The 23,656-nt window shown below is 36.2% G+C and overlaps 1 protein-coding gene across 7 annotated transcripts in view; it reads left to right on the top strand.

The window, feature by feature from the left end:
- Window positions 1-23,656, top strand: part of PHF3 (PHD finger protein 3) — a 49,994-nt gene that overhangs the window by 7,514 nt on the left and 18,824 nt on the right. Inside the window, exons 1-6 of one of the 7 annotated variants that reach the window (XM_013172224.3) lie at window positions 623-762; window positions 9,283-9,438; window positions 9,661-9,751; window positions 10,008-10,169; window positions 11,293-13,096; window positions 23,104-23,431. In XM_013172224.3, the coding sequence (XP_013027678.3) occupies window positions 10,028-10,169; window positions 11,293-13,096; window positions 23,104-23,431 (2,274 nt within the window). In that variant the 5' untranslated portion in view covers window positions 623-762; window positions 9,283-9,438; window positions 9,661-9,751; window positions 10,008-10,027. Of the gene's footprint in view, window positions 1-493; window positions 763-7,779; window positions 7,913-9,282; window positions 9,439-9,660; window positions 9,752-10,007; window positions 10,170-11,292; window positions 13,097-19,295; window positions 22,983-23,103; window positions 23,432-23,656 lie in introns of those variants that run through there. The other 6 variants (XM_066994739.1, XM_013172226.3, XM_066994738.1 and 3 more) reach the window with 6 other exon arrangements.

The following is a 23,656-nucleotide window of genomic DNA, read 5'->3' as shown; positions in this document are numbered from 1 at the left end:
CTCTGCTGACCGCGGTTTCATACGTAAAGGTGAAGAAAGATGCGCCCTTGCAGTGCCACTGCTCTGTGCTTGCTGATTTCCGCACCACCCCCTGCACCTGGGCTGGTTAAGGTTCAAACAAATTTTAGAAAGGAAATGTTTCACTTAAACCTTGTTGTACATGCTCTGCAGAAGTGGCGACACTGATGTTGATGGAGGAGCTTATGTTAGTAACTTAGCATGCAAGTTCTTGTAAAGGCAGTCAGTTAGAAAGAGAAATGATTTTAGATATGCAATGGGTCATACTAAGCCATAAGCAGATTTATTTTTTATTTTTTTTACAAGTCTAAAATACCTTAAGCATTCTTTATTAAACAAAACAACCAAAACAATTTGCTGGTTTCTTAGGTGCTTTTTTCTTTTTTTCTTGTATCTTTTTTTTTTCCTTTTTCTTTTTCTTTTTTTTCCTATTTGTAGCTTATTTTCTTATGGTATTTTTCTTGTCTTTCTATAGGGTTGAAAGACACACAGGAGTCTTCATGGATATAGTTGATACATTTAACCATTTAATTCCTACTGAACACTTAGATGATGCCCTATTTCTAGGATCCAACCTGGAGAATGAAGTCTGTGAGGATTTTAGTACAAGTCAAAATGTCTTAGAGGATTCGCTGAAGAACATGCTCAGCGATAAGGATCCTATGCTAGGATCTGCAAGTGCCCAGTTCTGTTTGCCTGTTTTGGATAGCAATGATCCCAATTTCCAGATGCCTTGTTCAACAGGTAAATCTTATAATTTTTTAAGATTACAATTTAAAATACATTGATACTCTAGTGCCAAACCTTTTTCATAATGTAGAAATAATAATTTGGGATTTCTGTCTCTTTTTTCCTGCCCCTTTTGTTGTGCTGCTTACATGCTTGGCATGTAAAACATGCAGTTCTTTTTAACTTGGTCATGTAACAACAGGGGAAAGCTCCTAATCTGGGTCAAAATTAATCTAGGCTTTGACTTGAATATGTGTAAATTATTCCCAATTAAAGTTTGATTTCTTTAGCATAAGAACCATGCCTGGTTAGTGAAATTGTTAGTTGTCTTCAAAAATTTAATGGTGCAGGATTACCAAGAGGAGTGTTTGAGGTATACAGCTTTTATGTTACTGCTCTGACCTCAGGGTTACTCTGTTAGTGCGAGGAGTTCTAGCGTTGATACTGGGTGTTTTGCTCTGTTTGGCTTCAAACAATTCTTTTTTATTGTTTGGAAACACCTGAGTTGGAACTGATTTAGAACGAAGTTTTTAAATAAAAATCATGTTAGGAGTTGTGGAGCAGTTTTGGAAGATGGGGGTGGGTGGGGAACAAAACCATAATCCAGTTCCTAAGTTATGTATATTGTGAATAGTTGGAATAATTACTCTGAATTTACTGTAACAGATAAAAATATACCCCTTGCTTAGTAGGGTTATTTTGTTTGGTTTTGACAGGAAGTTTTAAAAAAAAAGGGTTCATTACTGAAACGTGTTATAGATTAGTGCAAATAACTTATATCAGCATTTCATTTTTTTTCTGGTAACTTTTATGAACTGTTTCTGAAAATCTTGACAATTTCATAGTATATTATGTTTGTTTCTACTAACAGACTAAATTCTTACCTTTGTTAAATCAAGTGGTATTTTGGCGTGGAAAATTGTAAATCAAAGATGCTACTGATTAGGGCAATGACAAAGTGAGCTTCAGAAACCAAGATATTTGATCTTTTTGCTGCTTAATACAATATGGTTTGAGGCCATCTTTATTGTACTTGTTTATTCTTGCAGTAGTCCCTATGCTTAAACTTTGTCTTTAACCTACCAAACAAAATTGTATCAGTCTTAATGTGCATACGACTGCAGTGTACACAGCTAAACCAATCCTCCTCTCTGTTTATTTCCATCCAGTAAAACAGTGATGTGAATTCTTGTTTCACAGAGTCACAGCTGTGTATCCTTCTGTAAACCTATACTGCATTTAAAATTTTTGAATTAACTCATAGGGTACAGCTGGATATTTTAGAAGTTACAGGGAGACATTTGGGGGCTTTTTGGCGAACTAGCTGGATATTTCTCTTAAAAGTGATCCGTGGAATAGTTAATAGTATTGATATTTAAATAATCACATTTAACTTTTTAAAATTAATTTTTAAACTTTCTGTCCATTAAAATAAATGAGCAAGCTCGTTAATTGTGGCTATTACTTCAGGCTGCATATAGGCTCAGAGAATCAAAACTGATATAACTTCCGCTGAGTTTTTGAATTTTATTTATTTATTTATTTTAAATCTGAAAGCAAGACTAAAACCATGTTTCAGTAAGTAAATAAAAACATGCAATTTGCAATTGATGTCGTAGTGATCCAAAAGGATGTGCCATGTTCTTGCTGTTGCTTGTTCTTTATAGGTCTTGTTAAGGTCTTGTCTTTATTCTGAGATGGTAGGGCCCCAATATTTTTCTGATTTTTTTTTTTCAGTTGAGAATAACAGTTATCAGTTTGAAGCAATGTTTCTTTGTCCTTGTTCCTCATGATTTATTTGATTTGTGTGAGAGTTGGTGATCTAAAGCAACTTAAAGAGTCTGCTGGTAAGAATGCAGTCACGGAAGATGGTAATGCCCTTTGTAAGAACTGACAATAGAAAGGCTGATATTTCCAAAATGTGTGCATGAAAGCTCCTCTCTGCTCCAGTATCATTTTGTCTGGAGAAGAGAAGGAAAGAAAATGCCACAGTTCTCCCCACAAAACTTGCCTTGCTTGTGTCCTTAGATCTGTAACATCTTTGGTGTTTCATACAGAGTGTAGTTTGCTATATTATTATTCATTTTTTTGGTGTTTTTTTCCTCCTTTTTGTAGGATATTAACATGAATTTAATCTGTGGTGCATTAAGCAGTATGGTTACTGAATGGTTAGTTGTTAGCCCTTTTATCTTTTTCTTAGGATAAATTGGTAACAACAAATGTGTAGTAAAACCTTACAAAAGAAGCTGTTAACCTGGGCACAACCTAGGAAATAATGTTTTTTTTGAGGGGGATGGGGGAGGAAGTCTGTGGTGGCGTTCTATTTTTCTTTTTTTTTTTGTTTGTTTGTTTGATTTATTTATTTTTAAAGCTGAAATGTTAGATGGCTGAGTTTCTTACTGTCAAGTCTGCAGGGAACTGCAGTTGTTTGGACTCCCGAAGATAAACCTTTTTTTTTTTTTTCAGAGGCAGAATTTTTTTTTTGCTATTTATTTTAGACCTACAAACAGTATCTTGCAAAACCCTTATCAAGACCATGGAACAGTTTAAGAATGGAGCAAAATCCTCTTGAAAATCAGCTCAGAAGGCCAGCAAAGGACAGGTTTAGCATGGTTGCTGGTCCATGAATAGCTGAAATGTCCAGTTTTGTCCAGTTTTTAAAGTGGTGAAAATTTCTTTGTGCTCTTTTGCTGTGAAAATTTCATGTTATGTTCTTCTTCTGTGGGTAAGCTGAAGAGAGAAAAGTATAAATAGTTGGACTGAGGTGATTCGGCTAAAGTGGAATTAGATCTGACAGGTAAATTGAAGGAGCAGAGTGCATGCATGGCTCACTAATACTTAAGTGGAAGCTTCTTTTGAGCAAAGAGTTCAAGAGTATTTGTAAACCTGTGCACAAAGCAAGATGCTGACTTCAACCAGAAGACCTTGCACCACTTAACTACAAGGGGGATATTGAGTTGCTTGAGTGGGTGTGGAAAACGAACAATGAAGCTGGGGAAGAGACTAGAAAAGAGGAGTTAAGAGGAGTGGCTGAGGGAATTGGGGTTGTCTAGTCTGGAGAAGAGGAGGCTCAGGGGAGACCTCATCGCTCTCCACAACTACCTGGAAGGAGGTTGCAGTGTTGGTCTCTCTTTTCTCAGGTGGCAAGTGATAGGATTTAAATTGAATACAAGGAAATGGTCTCAAGTTGTGCCAGGGGAGGTTTGGATTGGACATTAGGAATAATTTCTTCGTGCAAAGGGTAGCCAAGCATTGGAACGGTCTGCTCAGGGAAGTGGTGGAGTCCCCATCCTGGGAGGTATCAAGAGATGTGTGGACATGGCAGTAAGGGACATGGTTTAGTGATGGGCCTTGTAGGTCAGAATGATGGTTGGACTAGCTGATCTTGAAGGCTTTTCCAACCTAGATGATTTTTTGATTCTGAGTCTTTAAACATGAGATTTTTATGTGCGAATGGGTACATTTCTGTGGCAGGAGCTTTGAGAAGGACTGGAGTAAGGCCTGCATAGCAGTATATCAAATTTCTCAGAACTAACAGCCTTTTCTGTGCTCTACTTTGGAGGTTAGAGCTTTTTGGCTCTCAGCTACATCAGTTGTAAGAACCCCTGCTTTCTTCTGGCTCTTAACTTGGTTTCACCTGTGGGCCTGTGTTCTGCCCTTTCTCTTACTGTTGGGTTGACGGAAGTTCTTGATGAGCGTTGTTCACAGGCCTAACCCAAAGTCATTACTCATCAGTATTGCATCTGTCTCGCTCAGCATTAGGGTTTATATTGCACACCATTCACCATGAACTAAGCTTTTTGTTACTGCTGAGCTCTTTCAAAGGCGATGATCTGACTGGATGTGATGGATACTGGTAGCAATTGGTTTACATCCCTTAAACAGTTTAGGTACTTGTCTATATGACAGAACCGCATAGACTTTTGTGAGTTGAAGTTTGATTTCCATCACTGCTGGTTAGAGGCATTTCCACAGAAAATGCACAAACTGCTTTGTAAATTGGATTACATGTAATTGTCATGGGGAAAATAGTAGCATCATAGTCGGCAGTACCGGTATATGACAAATAGCGAGGAGCATGAAAATAGATGTCTGTTGCCTGTGTGTTGATACGAGGAACTGTATCAGTGCCAGTAAAGCAGTCTCATGTTCGTGTCTTGGCCTGAATCCAGCTTTATGCTGGATCTGTTTTTTTTTGTTAGATGACCTTATTGATCTGTCTGCTCTGAGCTTGCTCTGTAATTGCCACTGAGTAATAGAATGGGGTTGTCTCGATCAGCTTTGACTGAACAGTTAGATGTTTAGAGAAGACAAAATCCTTTCCAGATCTGTTAATGTCTTTGAGGAGAGATGGAAGTAACTTTTCATGACTTTTTCCCAAGCTGGAGAGGGTATGGGTCAAATTAACAGCTGTTATGCTGAAATCCTTTTAGGATGTGTTTGTGAGAAGTGACTGCTAAACTGTGAAGATGTGGTTGGGTTGCTGGTTTGTGGGATTAGATGGTGCAGATAGCTGCACTACATGAGCAGCAAGGAAGTCTTCTGTTATTTCAATGATGCAAGGCGCAACCTATTTGCAGATCTCAGGAGCTTAACAGTAATGGAAGCCATTTACTGTCCTGAGGTAGGTATTGGCAGTGAGACCTAGTGGAAGTTGGTGCAACTACTGTGTTTGCCAGATAAAAGACAGAATTTGACAAAACGAGGCTTTCAAAAATTAAATGAAACACAAGATTTTGAAATACTCAGAGGTGTCCTATATCATGTTTGAGGTGTCTCTGTGTTTCCGTTCATCAGTTTGGTAAGATGTTTGTTCTCCAAAGAGCTGTGTAATCAACACAGGTAAATTATGTGGAATAGCTCCTGGCTATCTTTGATGTTTGGGTGGTATGTGTGCATATTTTTTGTTCTTTGTTTGTTTTGCTTTTCCTTCTGATCCTTTTTCTTTAATCAGAAATGGAAAATGTGAAGTTATGAATATGACTTAACTCTTTAGAGCAACCCTTTTTTTCAGACTTGGTACCTTAATGATGGGGGGGTGTTCTGTTTTGTTCTGTTATTTCTTGCTGTAAGGCATGCTGGAAATTTATGCACTAATTTTATAAGTTTGTGAGCATGGCAGGTCAGGCTGGAACACTTGATAGCTGAGATCATATGGTTTCCTTCACCACAAATCATGTGGTGATTTGCCACCAAGCTGCGGAGAGTTGTCTGACTCCTGGTCAACAGCCCCAGATTTGGGATTTTCCTCTTCCCTTGTTTTATTCAGTATATTTGTGTCTGTGTGTGTGTGTATATATATATATATGCACACATGCATATATATATGCCAAAATCAAACTAAGTAAGCAGGAATCATACTAACTGGGCATTTCTCAGCTATCGTAAATTCTGTAGCTTTTCAGGTTGTTATTTACTGGAGCAGTTTGATTTTATTATATGTGTAGTAGATGGTATGGCATTTGAATTGCGTATCATCTAGAGATGTTTCTGGATTTCGTAGCAAAATTAAACTTTTACCAGTTTATATTTATCCAATCAGATATTTTTAATAAATGATGAGGAGGACTGGCCCTATAAGAGAGTGTACAAAGACTGTTGGGGACGTCTTTTAAATTGCGTTTTTTTTCCTGTGCTTCTAGATTGCTTCTTGAAAAGGGTTTCCCCTGAGTGCAGTCTGTTCTTCCCAGTTTTACCCTATGTGTTCATGAGTACTGTTGAAAGCAGCATTACCTCTGCTACAACTGTGATCATCTACTGAATCTTTGGAGCCAAAATGATTTTTCTGACTATAAAAACATTTTTTTTTTTGTAGCTGTTTTCTGTTTTAGGCACTTGATGCTCATTTCACTAAAATCAAATGTACATCTATTTTTTTCTACCTGCTTATGAAGTGATTTTGAATATAACTTCTCGATTGCAACCCCAAATGCTTTATGGTTTCTCAGTATTCTTACCTCTTTCTGCCTTCCTTCCTCCAAGCTGTCCCTGTGAACAGTTGCACAGTGTCTTGTGACCAAGGTAGTAACCTTTCTGTATAAAATTTAAATTTGTTATATTGCTGTCATACTGACAACATGGAAAATGTTTATTTTGCATGCTTTTTGTCTGTAGGTAACAAACTACCAGTTTTCCCCACTGTATGTTCTTCTGAAGACTTAGTTGTTTCTTTGGATCAGTTCTGTGAATGGAAGGAGGTTGGATCTTTAGCACAACAGTACAGAGCAGAAATAGTGGAATGTTATTCCATCTGGATAGCTAAGCAAAAGAAAACCAGAGCTGATATCTACAGGAGAGCTTTAGTTCTACACTTGAAATTTACCTTGAGCAGTGTGTCAAAAATCTGAATATCTTTGTATAACTTTGGCTAAAGATAATCAAGGGAAGACATATGTTAATAACATACATACATTTAAAAGATTTTGATAATATTTTAGGTATTTTCTTCTCCTTCCCTCCCCTTCCTCCAACAAGTAAGGCTTGTTTTCCTCAATTATATATCAATGAAGAAATAAAAATTTGTCACAGTTTTAACACATGGAAAATTCTGCTTTAAAATTGCAAATATTTTTAATGTGTTCTTCTGTTATTGCTTGACATGTATGAAAAGTGAGACAGTAGTCTGGAAATTTAAATACTTTGCAGATAACAGACTCAATATATGAAGGTGATAGCCAGTGGTGCTTCTTCAAGCGTGTGTATTTGTATACGCATGAAGATATAGGTCACAGTCTCTCTCTATGTATTTTCCTTCTTTGCAGCTTTTTCAGTTGTATGCAGTTTTGATGTTTTTTTCCCCTTCCTCCTATATGATTATTTATCACTTATGCCTCTGTCGTAATTTCTATAAATATTTATTGCTAACATCATCCGTATCTCTTTCTGTTGTTTTATTTCTGTCTGTTTCTGCTTTTGGTGGTTTTGTCATTCCAAATTCCTATCTCTACATCCATTTCCCTTTCATAATTCAATTTTCCAGTCTCCTTCTCTGTATCTATTACTATTCCTTGTCACTTTTTCCTTTCCCAGCAGGGTTCTGTGTTGACTTCTCCTCATCCCGCCTCATGTGGCTGTAATAGCTGAGTTGTAGCTCAGGTCGTTTGAAATAAACAAGATTCTGTGCTTCAAATTCATCCATAAAATTAAAGCTACAGCACAGAGTCTTGTAAGTATGAAAATACTTTAATTCTGATATTTCAAACTGTCTGTCAATAGTAGACTGAATGTGTCCCTTGTGTTAATGAAGGGTGTGTAAATGAATTAACTTGTGCAAGAACATGTAAAGCCCGAGGCTTTAATGATCTGTGAAATCAACTCCAGAACTGTTTCAGAAGTTGTCTGAGTAGTTTTTATTCTTCGTGTTATCTTCAGTAGTTAGTGTAGTTCTACACCAAAGAGTCATAAGGGTCTCCTTTGTCACAGGCTGTTCCCTAACACCAGCTGCATGTTCTGTAGGATCGCTGTTGCAATAAGTCAGCTCACACCAAAGTGCGGAGCTGTCAGGAGGGTGTAATCACGTAACCTTTCAGGAAGCCACAGGAAGGGTGGCCTGAGTTAGGATTAGGATCCATCTTGTTCAATGTCCTGTGTTGGACAAAGGCCAGCATTGCATATTTAGGGGAAAATAAATTCTGGCAGGGCAATTAGTGTCATATTTTCCCCATTATGTAGCTTGTAGCAAATAAGTGATGAAGAAACATTTGGATGAGTGGACTGACACTAGATTTATCAGTCCTGTGCAGCTGGTGTGTGATATCTATGTACAAATACACCCATAAAGATAGCTCTGTGGATTGGAAAGAGAAAGCTGCCAGTAATTGCCAGAAATACACATTTCCTCTAACTGGGGCATACAATGCAGTAACTAAATAATATGGTTAAAATAAAATGAGTGACAGTAAGTTGTTAGCTGAAGAAACTCCTAGCTTTCAGCTCCTGACAGCTGTCTAAGTACAGAGGACCAGAATGAAGTTCACCTGGTGCCAAGCTCAGCCTTACTTTGAGGCTGTTTAAAATCTTTCTAATAGTTGACCTTTAACGGGTGCTTTTTGTAAAATCTCTGTCATGTGACTGTGGGTTGAATGACAGTCTAGATAGACTTGATTATTCATCACTGCTTGGCTTTAGCAGTGTCTTACAACTCCTGTTTTTTGTTACTCTATGCTCATTATTACAGTGGCTTCACGAGAGAATTTCTATTTAAGTTGTGAAAACATCGGAGTTGAAGCAGAAATTGACAGGTTTTCAGAGGCAAGCTGAAGATTCTAACAATTTTTAATTTTTATTACCTTGTTTTGATTTCTAAGATGAATATATTAAAGCAAATTTAAGAAAATAATTGTTAGAAATTTTTAGAGATCTTATTTCTGTTGTGTAAGTTAGTTTGCCTTAAAAATGCTAGAGTTGGTGCTGGGATAGTGAAGAATAGGCTTACTTGGTTGTTTGGAGTCTGTGTTGTATTTGTCAGACCCTTCTACATGTTTTATAAAATCACTTGGGTGTTTGGCCTGATCTCACAAATTTCGCATCCTACAGGGACCAGGATTCATTAATCACACATAGGATCTTGGGATAGGAGAGGCTACCATTGCAGAACCAAACTTAGAGAAAGTGAGGAGAATGGCTGGTACAGTGGCCTGACTGCCTCTTAGGAAACCTATTTTCAGGAGCAACCTCTGGGATCCTTCTCAGGTTAGTGGAGGATAGGAATTCGACAATGTTCTCTGACTCTGGCTGGGAGACTAGTGCATGCTGCACTCCATGCCCTTCCAAAAACGGGTTGCAGATGGAGATATGTGAGGTGGGTGGGACTTCCAGTTTTAAAATTGTGTCTTATGAGAAAACTGATTTTTATACTCATTGCTCTTCTGGATCAGCTCTTTCTACTGTTTACCTTTCTTCACTTTTTCTTAGGTGGGAAGGGGCAGTGAGGGACAGCTGATCCTCTAAGACCGTGGACCTTCTTGTGCCAAAATAAAAACAAAAAACCAAAACCAATAAAAAAGTGAGTCCACCAAAAAGCTGTAAGGACTATCTACAGAAATTTTAAGCTTTGGGTGATAGCTTCTTCTACACTGAAACTGCCTCACGTGGGACTTTTCTGTCCTGCCTTTCTTCATTTTTTTTCCTTTTGTTTGTTTTTAGATGGCCAATTTATTTATTTTTCCCTGTTTCTTCCCCACCCTTACTCACCCTTACAGTTGCAACACTTTTTGTTCATTTTAAGTTTTAGGATCTTTCTTGTTTGTTTGTTTTTCCAGTTATTGGTCTTGATGATATTATGGATGAAGAGGGAGTTAAAGAGAGTGGAAATGACACCATCGATGAAGATGAGTTAACTTTACCGAACAGGAATTTGAGGAGTCGTTTAGAAGAAACATCGGTCGCATCACCAAGAAAGTCACCACGTTTAATGGCACAAGGTGATCACTCAATATGTGATGTATGTTTTTGCACATTCAAGATCAACTAAACTTTTATAATCCCTTCCTAATAATCATAAATGCTAAGTATTTTTTAGTATTTGGTTGTGTGGAGTACAGGCGCTTCCTTTTTACGTTTTTTTATAAACTGGAGCTAGAGTTTGGCATCAGTGGAGTGCTATTCAATCTGAATTCCTCTATAACAAATGTTCTTCCTTATGGCCTGTGGTTCTCAAACATGTTTTTGAAATTTTGTTCCCTTTACCTAAATCAGATTAGCACTGTGGTTCTTTAACAAAGCCACGTTGTGTTTTCAAGCAGTATTGGAAAATTAGGTTAGCATGGCTCTTTATTTCCAATTAAAAATTTAATTGTTTGTTCTGATTTGTGTGTAATCTTTTTGTTTTAAAGTTACAGTAATTGCACTTCTAAAGTCTTTCATATGGATATCTTAATATGCTTAATAGTTATTTCACATATTTAAATTGTGTGATAGCTAATTGTTTATAATAAGGGCTTTTTAAAACTTGTTGAACACGTGGAGTTATTGACAGCTCTACTTTGTCCCCAATGAGTAGGCTGAGTTAAGATAAAATTAATAGGGAAATCAGAATTTAAGGAAGAGACTCTGTTACAAAGCTGATGAATACACTTTTAAAATGCACTTAAATTTGATTATTACTTAGATTATTGCTTATTGATTATTGTAAAAGATGTCTTTAAGTGAGAGTGTGACTGGATTTCAGATTCATATACTGTGTTCTCTAAAAACTTTGTAAAATTCACATTTATATTTATCACAATATAACTTTATGCAATTTTTACTTAAAGTAGAAAGAGTAGAAAAGGTTGAGTGCTGGAAAAGTAGAGTGGGTTTTGTCTTTTTATCACCAGAGGTACTTCTGTTCTTTTCATATGCTGTTCAGAGCTTTAGTAGTCATAAAAGTAACAAATTTTTTCCATTCAAACTGTGTTTTTTTAATTTTCATTAAGTTTAATTAACAAAATTCTTTTTGTGTCCAGTAAGGTAAATTAGGCTCAATCACTTCTATTCTAGATTAGCCTTGTGTTTGCAAATAGGAGTACACAGTATAGCTAAGACACTTTCTCTTTACCTTCATAGAACCGGTACGGAGTTTGCGACAGAGCACACTGGCCAAGCGTTCAAATGTTGCACCTCCTGTCAGTACCAAGAAATCGTCTGTAAAAAGTGGATCTGCCCCCAAAACAGGACAGAAACAACAAGAGAAAAGTCCAGCTAAAGAGGCAGATGTTGCCACACCTGTGAAAGCAGAACATCCTAAAGAAGTTAGGCGTAGTACAAGACGATCAGGACAGACAGAAGGAGCAGCAGCAGTAACTGCTTCCCAAAGTAATACAAAGCCTCTTCCTGGTCCTGAAGAGGTGAATGAAGTAAAGTCCGAAACCCCTGAGCAGGCAAAAGTTGAAGAAATATCCCAAGAGTTAAGTTGTTCTGAGTTACCAGGAGCTTGTACTCCTCCTGGAGAAACAAAGGAAATAACAGAGGTTGCAACAAAGACTGAGTCTGGGCATGTTGATTCAGTTTGTTCAGCATCTGCAGATACTGAAATTGCTAAAAATGAAGCAAATGATGTGATCGATTCAATGGGCTCTGAAACTTCTGCAGAAGAAAAGACTGAAAATAAAGCAGAGGAATTGGAGAAGATAACAGAAGAACATGATCAAAGTGGGATAACTGGAGAAACTAATGATCCATCTAGTGTTTGTGTGAATCCAAGTGAAATTTATGAGACCTTTCCAAATTTGTCTGGCTCTTTAGAAGAGGGGGTTGAATGTAGATTAGATTCCCATAGTGTGGAATTTCCTGATGAAAATACATTGTCAGTAAAAGAAAGTGTAACAGAGCCTGTAGATGATGGCAAGGGAGTGGAGAAAACTGTAAGTTCATCAGAGGAATTACTGGACAGTACAGAGTTTGATAATAAAGACTTGAAAAGTGAGGAGCTTACTTCTGCTCACCCAGGAAATAGCATTTTAGAAAGCACTGTTCTTGACCATGCAAGCCAAGATGTACAGCAGCAGATCAGCAGTACTAAAGTAGAAGGCCCTGAGACCTCAAAAGTTCAGGATGATGATAAACAAATTAGCGTTCCTTCAAAATGTGAAAAGAACATTAGGCTTCGGCATAGTAAATCTGCAGTACAGAATAAGCAAAATCTGACTGCAGGTACTCGACAGAAATCAGGTACAGTGCAACAGGATACAAGGAATTCAAGAACTCGAGCTGGTATTGCTGTTTCAGGTCTTCACAGTCCATCTCCAGCAAGTCTGAAGCGGAATGCAGATGAGCAAGAGAGTCATCAGCATCCAAACAACCCTGTTAAAATTAGGAAGAAACAATCCGATCTTGGTTTGAAAACCAAGAGTTGTCTTTCAGGGACCACAGTAAAAAAGCAGATCAATACAGTGCTGAAGAAAATACCCCGAGTCCAGACTTCTGGGCAAGGACAGAAGTCATCAGTTCAGAGAGCAATTGACAAATCTGCTACACAACAAAGCTGTTCTAAAGATACTCACCACTCTGTGCACCCAGTATCAGGCCATATTTCAAATCTTGGTCAGAAGCAAGCCCAGAAACAACTTACAACTGTGCTAAAAACAAATAGCTCCACAAAGGAGGAGTCAGAGGCAAAAGATGCCTCTATGGTAGAACATCTGAAGGAGGATGATAAAGAAAAAAAATCAAAAAGAATTGATAAGAATCTTCAGCCTCGCCAGAGAAGAAGTAGCAGAAGTCTTTCACTTGATGAACCTCCACTGTTTATTCCAGATAACATTTCAACTGTTAAACGGGAAGGCTTGGAACATACCTCTGCTAGTGAAAGTAAACATGTTTGGGTGCCCAGCAAGCAGTGTGGCTTTTGCAAAAAGCCACATGGCAACAGGTGTGTGTGGCTTTGTGTCTGCAGAGTTCTTTATTATTGGTCTCAGAAGATACGTTTTTTTCTTCTTACCAAATGTTTCTTACTGCTGGTACCCAAGCATACAAGGAAAAGCCTTGTAATGGAATCCTGTGTGTTATACTGCAAATTGGTTTTATTTGCACTCATACATGTTGTTTTGTCTTTTAAATAGATCATTAGAAATGAGTTTGGCCATAAACTTTTACTAAGAATGTTTTATTACGAGTGTATTCTCAAGGAATTTGCAACTGTGTTGTAATGTTATCTATTTTAAACTCATTCTTTTTCTCAGAAAAGAAACCAGACTAAGATATCTGTGTTACAGATTGCTATTTCCTTCCTTCCAGAGATCTCTTAAGTTAAAGGATTGCCATCAATCAAAAGAATTGAATAGTTGTTTGCATCTGTTTTTATCATTTAGAATTTTGATTCTAGTACCTGGAGGTTAAGATTTGTTTTTTCCTGATGTCATCATTGCTGCCAGGCTTTCATGTAACAGGAGTAACAAAGTAGTTGAAGTTGGGTGGGGGGGAAGGAAGGGAAAAAGCAATGGCGGGGGATTATGTAACTTCCACGTAAGCATATCTGAAATTGTCTTTAAACCTAATACTGAGGTTGCCTATGAAGCTGATGTCCCTCTGTCACTGTAAGTGAACTGGAAAAGGTTATTATATTCCACTAATGAGCTATCAATCCAAGATGTTGTGCATTTACCTGCTAAGCTCTTCTTTTAAAGTAATTTTCAGTCGATATATTTTAGTCCATTTATCAAAGTGAAATACAGAAAACGAGTTACAGCAGATATGCTACTGTACAGGAATAAGTTCAGCAAACCAATTCGGCATTGCTAGGTCTTAGTGCTCCTAGAAGAACATTATAACACATGGATGACTACTTGAAGTCAGACTTGAGAGAGCCCTTGAGTTGCCAAAGGTGGTGATAACTGGTATTCCTACCTTTGTAATAACACTTGTTCAGATTTTCTTTCTATCAAAATCTGTGCCACAAAACTGTTGGCAGACACAACCAGCAGTTTCAGCATGAGAAGATTGGATCCTCCAAATGTAGGAGGATATCTGTAATGTAAATGAAGAATTTTTGTATATGGAATAAAGACATGCTAGTGGAGTGAGGAAGCTCATGTTTAGTGAGCCTCATGGTTAATAATAGAGACTTAAGACTGATGGTCCATTACTTTTTATTGACACTTAAAAAATGATTTTTTATTTATTCAAATTTCTTTCATTTTGTAGTTGCGTGTTACAAATAAAAATTCTTAACCTTAACTTCATGTCGCTAAGACACAAGAGAGCAAAACTTATTTGAAGTGTCTTAGCGTACTTGTTTAATTATTGAAGCAAGAACAAGCAAACATTTTCAATACAGTACAAAAAGCTTAAAATGACAAATTTCATATTTTCATCACTTGGAAATATATCAAACTGATGAAAATCTACTGTAGCATTAATTGTTGTTTTTTTGGTTTTCCTCCCCCTTCACTTTGTGGATTGCTTTTCAAGGAATTTGTTTCCCTTCTGTAATAACGAGCCTGTTTCCTTTATTTATCTGTTCACGGTACAGGAAAAAGCAGAAGGAAGAGTGTGAGAGTCAAATATTTTAAAATGGCATAAGTTCAACAAATGGCAAAGAGCAGAGCTGAGATCTGAAACAGCATTTGTATTTATATTCCACTCAGTCACCTATACTTTGGAGATATTGGTAAACACTGTGGTACAAATTATTTGTAGAAAATGAAGATGAACTGAAGTTGCAGCCCTGAGTTGGGAAACGATGTGCATATGATAATGAAACATTGCAATTCAGGGTGCAAAATCGTAGTTATTTGAATTGAACCTTTTTATATTCTCTGCAATAAATACAAACCCACTAATTTGCTGCTAATGTAATACTAAGCTTGGGGAATTGATTCAGGTTGGAGAAAATGTGTGGAGATCATTTCGTCAGCCATGTTTGTGTATAGAATCCCCAAAGGGGATGCTTACATAGGCCTCTAACAGCCCCAGGGTGATCTTCGTGTGCCTGCTAGAAGAACAGTGCAAGATGGATGGTACTATTGAGTATTGGTTTATTTCAGAATCAGCTCTTCAAAAAATCATATCAATTTGTGTCTTTAGGGATACAAGCTGTAATTTGTTGATCACATGCAAAGTCAAAGAACACCTACCTTGCACTGCTGATTTTGGTTGGGAAAGAAGTCCTTTCTTGCGAACATGTAACTTGCATGATGAAAAAATTTTCAAGTTACAATATGCCCTCTCTTATAAGAGGCATGCCTGCTTCTTAATGTTAATAATTTGATCATTTTCTGTTGGGTACCTGAGTTTTGAACAGTGATTATTCGTGCTCTGCTTTCCACTTGCCTTGATGGTTGTAAACTGGAACCAACATAGCTGTATTGTAATCACCATTACCCATAGAGTGGGTGGTCAGCCTTTGGCTTAAGGGCGAATTGTTACAGTCTGTTTGCTTGATGTATTCTGCTGATTCCCATTCAGAGATTTACCTTTACAAGATAACTAAAAAAGTAATTGTTCTTTCAGGTGAAAACTAGAACAGGTGTTTCTCAGCAAGTCGGATAACTATCATGTATCTTTTTGTAGGTAGTAATTTTCATCACATCTGGAACATTTTCTCTGCTTAGAGCAAAGTTTCAGTTGGTGTTACCCGTTCAGTATTTCTTTCAGCTTTGCCGTTATGTTCCAATACTGCTGTCAGATGTTTTCTCATCAGCTAGTAACATACATAACACACAAATTTTGATTCATCTGTAGATGAAAAGTATGTGTGTATATATGTGTATCACATAAAAATGTTACAGACTGAAGTTATTACCTCAACTTCTCAATGAGTTCTAGTAATATTAAAAGTAGTAAGCTTTATCACAAACGTAATAGTTTTCCTGAAGACAGACTGAAGATATTTAAAAATAGTCAAAGAAAAATATTTCATTTCTTGGGTAGAGCTAGATGAAGATGCTCTGCAGATAGTGAGAAACTTGCTAATTCAAGATTTATTCTTGTATGTGTCATATGCATCCTTCTGATGTAAAGGCCCCTAATGTAAATTTCTCCATTTTTCTTTGTAGGTGTTTGTTCTGTACAGGCTGGTGGGCTGTATTCGTTCCTTTCTTACACAGAGATAAAACCTAACTGAGGTTTTGCAGATTCTCTCTTTTGTCTTCACTCTATGTTTTTTTAATGAAGAAGTTCCATGTGTACTATGCATTATTAATCAGAACTTCTAGATCTTCTATTAATCAAATCTTCTAGAAAGCATTGTAGAAAGCAAAAGGAGGCTTGTACTTTTAATTGCTTTCTGGTGAATTCGTCTTTTGATTTCTACAATTCTATTAATTGTTTTAATAGACTGTGGGGATTTAGGGGCTCTTTTTGTGTGCTGTTGTTTTTATTATTTTTGTTCTGGTTTTGCTTGGTATTTGCCCATGCAGTTTGTGTGATTAGACTAACAGGCCTTCTCAGAGCTCGCAGAAAAGCTTAGTAAAACTGGAGTTTTTACATAGTTGTCTTCTTCCCCACATTTCAATTCTGTTTTAAGGTGGAAGAAACGTTAGTAATGCTGTAAAAGGCAATAGAGAAGTGCAGAAGTTGGTATAGCAAAGATACAGTATTCCTGATCTTGCATACATACAATCACCAAAAAGCTTTTGTACAACTGTAATGTAATAATTACTTAGACTTGTATATGAAGTTTAAAAAAAAATCTGAAAATTTTACCTATAGTAGAATTTATTAGGATTTTTTTAATAATGCCTGTACTTCAGTAAACTAATACAAAAAAGAATGGATGAGGAAGGAGATTAAGGATCTGAACTCATAACCACCCTTAAGTTAAGCGCACATGCTTTTTAAGGGTGGATGCATAAACAGTGCATGAATCATTGTTGTGACAACATGCTTCATAAGAAACAGTAATTAGAATAATTATGATGCTTTAGTTCTGACACATGTTCATTGTATAGTATGAGTATATTAAACTGTAGGTTATGTGAGATGTCATCAATTTGTAGTCATGGATGATGCTTTCAGGTTTTCTCCCTCCTACTGCTTTCTCCCACTTTGAAAAGCCTTGCAACATTAAAAGCTCTTATACATGAGCTGTAGCAAAGTTGAATGACAGTGTAAGCAACACAGTGTTGTAATATATAATTAAAGAATGGCAGAACTCCAGTGTTCATATTTATAGTCATACCGTTTTATAACTTGGTTCTTATATGCATTATATTGCTGTGCTGCAATATTGGTAGAATTATTGTTAATATCAGTAGTGTTAGGTAATCAGGAAAATGGTTAGTACAAGTTGTCTGAAATACATAATTTTATAAAATATTTTTATATATGCAGTTTACAGAACTGATCCAGCAACATGTATATAGAACCACTTGTTAATGGAGCTGCCTGTAATGATTTTTTTTATAGGTTTGTGGTTAATATTATGAGATGTATTTTACCCATTTTTTCAAGGTTTGGAGAAGTTCAGAGATTTTGGTTTTCCTGTTGTTGGGCCTGTTTCATTCATTTACATTCAGATCAGGGAGCACAGGGTTACCTGTATCCTTGTTTGCTTCCTTTTTGGAGAGGCTCTTGTAACATGAAAAACAAAGGAACATATGCCTTTAAGGAAGAAGCTTGTATTGTATAAAAGATTGGGTACTGAAACTTGATACTGAAGAAGTAAGAGTTTTCAGTGTCTTTTTCCTGTGCTACAAACTCCACATAAAAATAGATGATTGTATTGTTTCTTGAAGATAGCTTGTTCTTGTTTCTTGAAAACCAAAAGCTGAAAAATCATTAGACAACTATATTAAACTTGTACTAAAGGTGAACAAGAAAAACTGCTTGTGTGCACGTACTCTGATAACAAGGTACTGCACATTTTCTTGGTAACCACTTGTTTCACTGAGTTTTGGATTGAGCCCATGCTACTTCAGTGGTGTGGAACATAGGCTCTACTAAAGCTGCAGTGAATATCTTCCACAGTCTCAGAGGAATAAAGTGGGTTGGTAAAGGTTAAGCCTGTCACTCATTCCTTCTGTTAAGAATGTCTTTATTAGCTGAAGGAAAAACAGTTGCCTCCATGTAGTGTCTCTCCTTAAGGTTGGCTGGACTGTAGCATCAATGCAGCTGGGACACAGTTATAATGTTAATACAAATTTACAACAGATTTTATAGAAGATTGGTTAACGGTACTGTTAATGGGGAATGTGGAATAGTACTTAAGTGACTAAAGCATGCCCCATATTTGCCAGATGCAGAAATATTTGTTTGAACTTTTAAAAAGTGTATGAATAGTTTATCCTCTTAGTTGAGTTGAGGGTTAGAGTGTCTTTTTTAAATAGTTTAAGTATCAAGGCTTTTTTGTTAAGATTTGAGTCTTGTTGCAGGTTTTTGTCTTATGCCTTGCCAAGTGCAAAGAGCTAAAAAGAAACAGTTATTTTTGAAGTAAATGATTTTCTGTGTCAGTGCACTCTAGGTTATTAATAAATCTTAAAATGCTGATTAGTGGCCCACACAGAACTATTCTGACAGCTCCCGATTTTTTTGTCTTTTGTTTTACTTGTAACTGTAGCTTTACAGCATACAATTTTATGAATAAGAGGGCTTCTGCCCATATTTTAAAATCTTATTTCACAATAATCAATTTCTCTGAAAATTTACTGCTCTATAAACTGAAAGTATGCAAGTTAATTTAAAAACATGGCCTATGTATTTTGAAAATAAATGGTTCAAGCCTGAGTGTTTTCATCTCACGGATGAATTTAATTTACCAAAAATAATACTAAAGACAGTCTGTCAATCTCTAAGAGAGATGGTGAAAGGTTTGCTTTAATTGTCTCTTTATTGCGTGATCCATTCCTTTATGGCCTTTAAGGTACATCTTTTTAGGCTTTTATGTGGGGACTGCCAAGAATTCTGGAAACAGAATGAAACAATAACGTACTCTGTGTAAAAGTCCCAGTGAACAGTAATAGTGTCTGCTGTTACCTGTCAGCTCTTCTTAGATATTTCTCAAACAACTATTTTTATTAAAGACAAGTAAAAGGAGTGCTAATCTTTTATTGAATTTGGCATGATATAATATTTTAAAACACATTTTTCTTTCTCTTTCAGCTTTACATCTTCCAATCCAGCCTTACAACATGGGTAAAACTCCTGCACATCAAACTTGAAGCAATCTACATTCAGAAACTTTGGTGTTTTAAATAGTCCAAGATATCAGAACCTCTTCAGTCACAACTGACAGCTGTGCAAGAGGACATCTTTGATCCTTCAAGCCAGGCTTCAGTTTCCCTTGATGCCCCTTTTTAATCTGAGCGTTGCGCTGTCACTTTTCTGTTCTCCAAATACAATTACTGTTACAGATCATAAATGCGTTTTTGTGTGCAGATGAGTGAAACAGAAAAAGATGTAAAAGTGGCCTTATGGTATAAAGGATTATTTACATTACTTGTATCAAAATCAGTATGTTCTCTCCCAGCTTGGAAGTCAGTCTTTCATGTCATGTGAAAGCAGTGAAAGTTTTAGGCAGGCAGCACTGGTATTTTTATTACCATTTTGTGTAACAATGTTTAAGCAAAATGACTGTAAACACTTAAATTCTGTTTATAGTACAGGCTTTGTGGACACTTCCAGATTCTCTTCATAGCTTTGGTTTCTGAATCCCAAGTTTTATTGTGCATGTTTACATACAGAGCAATTGAAACCTTGTTGTAAAGATGGGAATGAAGCCAAATGGACGTTCCATCTTCAGTAGTTTGCTTAAGATGGCTTGAATGACATCTGTCTGTCTTGGTGTATATTCTTAGTGAAGAATTACCTGTTTCTGAGCAGAATGTTACACTTCTTTCTTTACCTTTTTATTATTTGCAAGGAATATAGAAAGAAAAAAAAATAACATACTTGTAAGTATCTGTGAAGTTGGCTGCTAGTAATCAGTTTATTCTTGGAAGACTGCCTCTGCTGTTCTGCTTCATTGCCTTAAATTATCCCTGTTCAACAAGGTTAAACTACTAAGAAAAAAAAATCACTTGGAACCTGAAACTTACATAGTTAAGACTATAAACATATGGGACAGACCTTTCTAATACAGATTTTACATTGTCCACACTAGGTAAAGTCTTTGTTATGGGGGAGGAGGGGTGAGTGTGTGTCTCAATTCTCTTATTGATAGTCCAGAAAATAAAGATGTAAGACTGAATGCCTATCTGGATCTGGTGCTCTACTCATATCACACACACCATCCCTTTTGCCAACTTACTGTTTGTGAGCAAAGCGGAAAATGGCATGTGCTGTCAATTTAAAGTTGGTACAGCACTTTGTTTTAGTCTCTGGAGTTCATCTCTGCTTTTTTTGTAAATTTAGACAACTTTCTAAATGTTAATCAAAATTTTAGTTGCTAAGGGTTGTAATCTGCCCTGCTCATTTAACAAATTAGCTTGCAGTACCTGAATTTACAAACTGAAAAAATGAATTTTTTTATTAAAAACAGAAGTACCATTTGTGGCTTTGAGATGGTGGATTCTTGGTTTCCTTCAATTTTTAACCAAAAGGCATTCATTCATTAGCACACCAAAATACCCTTTAAGCAAGAAGTACTTGACTGCTTTGGTCTTACATCAACTCTGTAGAAAACTTTGTTTGGAATTTTTGTAACCAGTTTTTGGTATCCACAGAGTTTTCGTAATACTTTCTGGCAGTGATGCAGGACGTTAAGCATCCTCTTGGAGATCTTTGCAATTGTGAAATGGGCATTCATGCTATATTTCCTACCATCGTGCTTGGCTTTAGGTTCTCAGCAAGGAACAATCACCTTTGTATTAAATTTACATCACTTCTCTTTTGTTTTCCTATTGTACTTAAGAGTATTATGGTGTTCCTGTGGCAAGACTGTCAGAAGCACTTAACCGTAATGTTACTATTCATGTATCTTTTAGCTTTGTTGGGACATTGATGTGAAAAGATGGAGATCCTGACAAAAGTTGAAGGAACCTACACCTTCATAATTGAAACTACTGAATAGATAGCCAGATATTTTTTGTTTCTCATGAATAACACCAAAAATGTACTTGCAGTTCAGAAAAAAAATAAAAATCAGAAAAATCAGAAAACAGCTTTCTTCACAAACTAGATTATAAAATCTGGTTTCTTTAAATCTGATGAACAGGAGTGTAGGCTACTAAAGCTGGAAGTGACCTTTTTCTCAAACAGCTGGAGCTTTAAAGCTTAGCAGACTCATTTTGCCTCAAAAGATTCTATTTACTTCAGGATTTAATCCCGATTTATTTTGGGTAGATTTATTTTGGGTAAGCAACAACAGAACATAAAGCTGCTATTTTCTTCTTTCCTGCTCTTGTGTTTCAAACTTCTGCTGTTAGACTAGGAAGATTTTTTTCATCTCTTGAGATACCTGTAGTTTCTTGAATATGGTACCAGTACCAAACCACCTGGAGAGTTCATCTACAGCTCTGCTGAATGAATTCATCTAAGCACACTTTGCCAAACCATACAGTATTACAAAGTAGGTAAGTCAGCAGGTAGCAAGTCCTGATCTTTATAGCAACATATACAGGTTAGGAATCTTCTTTAGAATAGTCCTACAAACTTTAGATCAGATTTCTTCTATGGAATTAAAACCAAATAGTTCTGTACATAATTTTTCAGTATTAACAAAGTCACATTTTTCATAATGCACTTGCAAGTCGTCTTGGGTTTCCTTCTGCTGAACATTAAGGTACATTTAAAAAAAAAAGATACACAGAAAAGAATGCAAATGGATAATGCAAGAGCTCTTTCTACATCATTTGCAAGCAAATCTTCAGTAATCGCACTATGTTCAATTTTATAAGAAATTATTTGAAAAGTAAATACTGCCAATTAAATTTCCTGTAACAGATGTGTGGAGGTGTTTAATCTATTTAACTTTGAAATTTCACTTTACTCCAAAGTAATTCTACTGAGAAATTGTACCTTTCAGAGCAGTTAGGCACTAGTGATACCTAATAACATTTTCAAATAGTTTTAACAAAATTGCCAGAACTAAGCTTTTATTTTGGACTAAGTGATCGTAATGCTTAGAAAATGCAACCTGTAGATAAACTTACTTTTAATTTAAAAACAATGAAACAGTTGAAGTGACTGTGAGATGAAAAGTGTGATTTAAATGATACTATTTTTTTTTATTTGAAACATTCTTTAAATAAATACTAGCTCTGAATAAAGTAGCTGAGCTACACAGCAGTGGCATGTACCTTATTTCAAGCAAACAACCTAATCACTGCCAGCTGGCCAGATGTAGCCAGAAGCCTAATTCCTGTCTCCAAGTTCACCAATAAAGAGAATAAAAGGCAAATTTCTGCATATAATTTACTAATAATAGTCTAAGGAATATGGTGTAAAATATCAACTAACTTATTAATAGCCTTTTCTTTCTGTGCTAATTTTGTCAAAATAATTAAACATCTATTTTCCACTGCTGTGGAACGTTGTATCAGTTGATACGTTTCTTCTATGAGGATGATAGTCGTATTTGAAGGAATATGAGTATAGTATGCTCCTGCAAGAAAATTTTCGAGTTTTCTCAAACATAAGTTTACTAGTTTTGAGATTTTTTAAAAAAACCTTCTGGATATATTTTAATAATACACTGAAAGATTCTGTTGGTAGGGCTTGGGGGCAGATTACAAACACCTTATGAGGTTATGATACTCTCTTGGACTGTTGCAAAAAGGCAAAAACAAACAAAAAAAAAACAAAAACTATTTCTCAGGAAGATCATACCATGTCGTAAGGCTGGAGATGGATGTAAAGCTACAAAGAAAATCATGTTTCAGGTAAGAATAAATTGCTGATGTGTACAAATAAAACCAAATATGGTATATTCTCTTAAATTGTTGCTTTCTATTTTTTATTATTATTAGTTAGACACTAACCTGTATTTTACTTTGTTTTCAGGTTTATGGTAGGCTGTGGTAGGTGTGATGACTGGTTTCACGGTGATTGTGTTGGACTGAGTCTATCTCAAGCACAGCAGATGGGTGAAGAAGATAAAGAATATGTGTGTGTGAAATGCTGTGCTGAAGAAGACAAAAAGGCAGAGTGTTTTGATCAAAGTCTACTGGATACTCAAGTGAAACTTGAAAGTCACAGAGAAGAAAAAGCAATTGAATGTGAAAAACCAGGGATGTCAAAGCAAGCACCTACTTGTAATCTAAATGTAACAACTGAAAAAACAAAGCAGACAGAAGATGCAGGGAAGCACAAAGTCAAAATTTTCAGAAGGGTAAGTTTCATTTAATTCCTTTTAGTTATTGGAGATACAGGAGGTTTCCTTTTAAATCCCTGTTACCCAAAATGCTGTGTTTCAAACATTTTTGAATTTAATATAAAATTTCTCTATTATTATCAGAGTTAACGTTATTTTCAGACAGGTTTGGCTATTTTGAGATACTGTTGGTACATTCTGTCTTACATTGAGCAGCAGTCATGTCATACATTGTAGATTCAC

Source organism: Anser cygnoides, chromosome 3, assembly GCF_040182565.1.
Source record: "Anser cygnoides isolate HZ-2024a breed goose chromosome 3, Taihu_goose_T2T_genome, whole genome shotgun sequence".
Lineage (NCBI taxonomy): Eukaryota > Metazoa > Chordata > Aves > Anseriformes > Anatidae > Anser > Anser cygnoides.
This window is presented reverse-complemented; position numbering and strand designations above follow the sequence as displayed.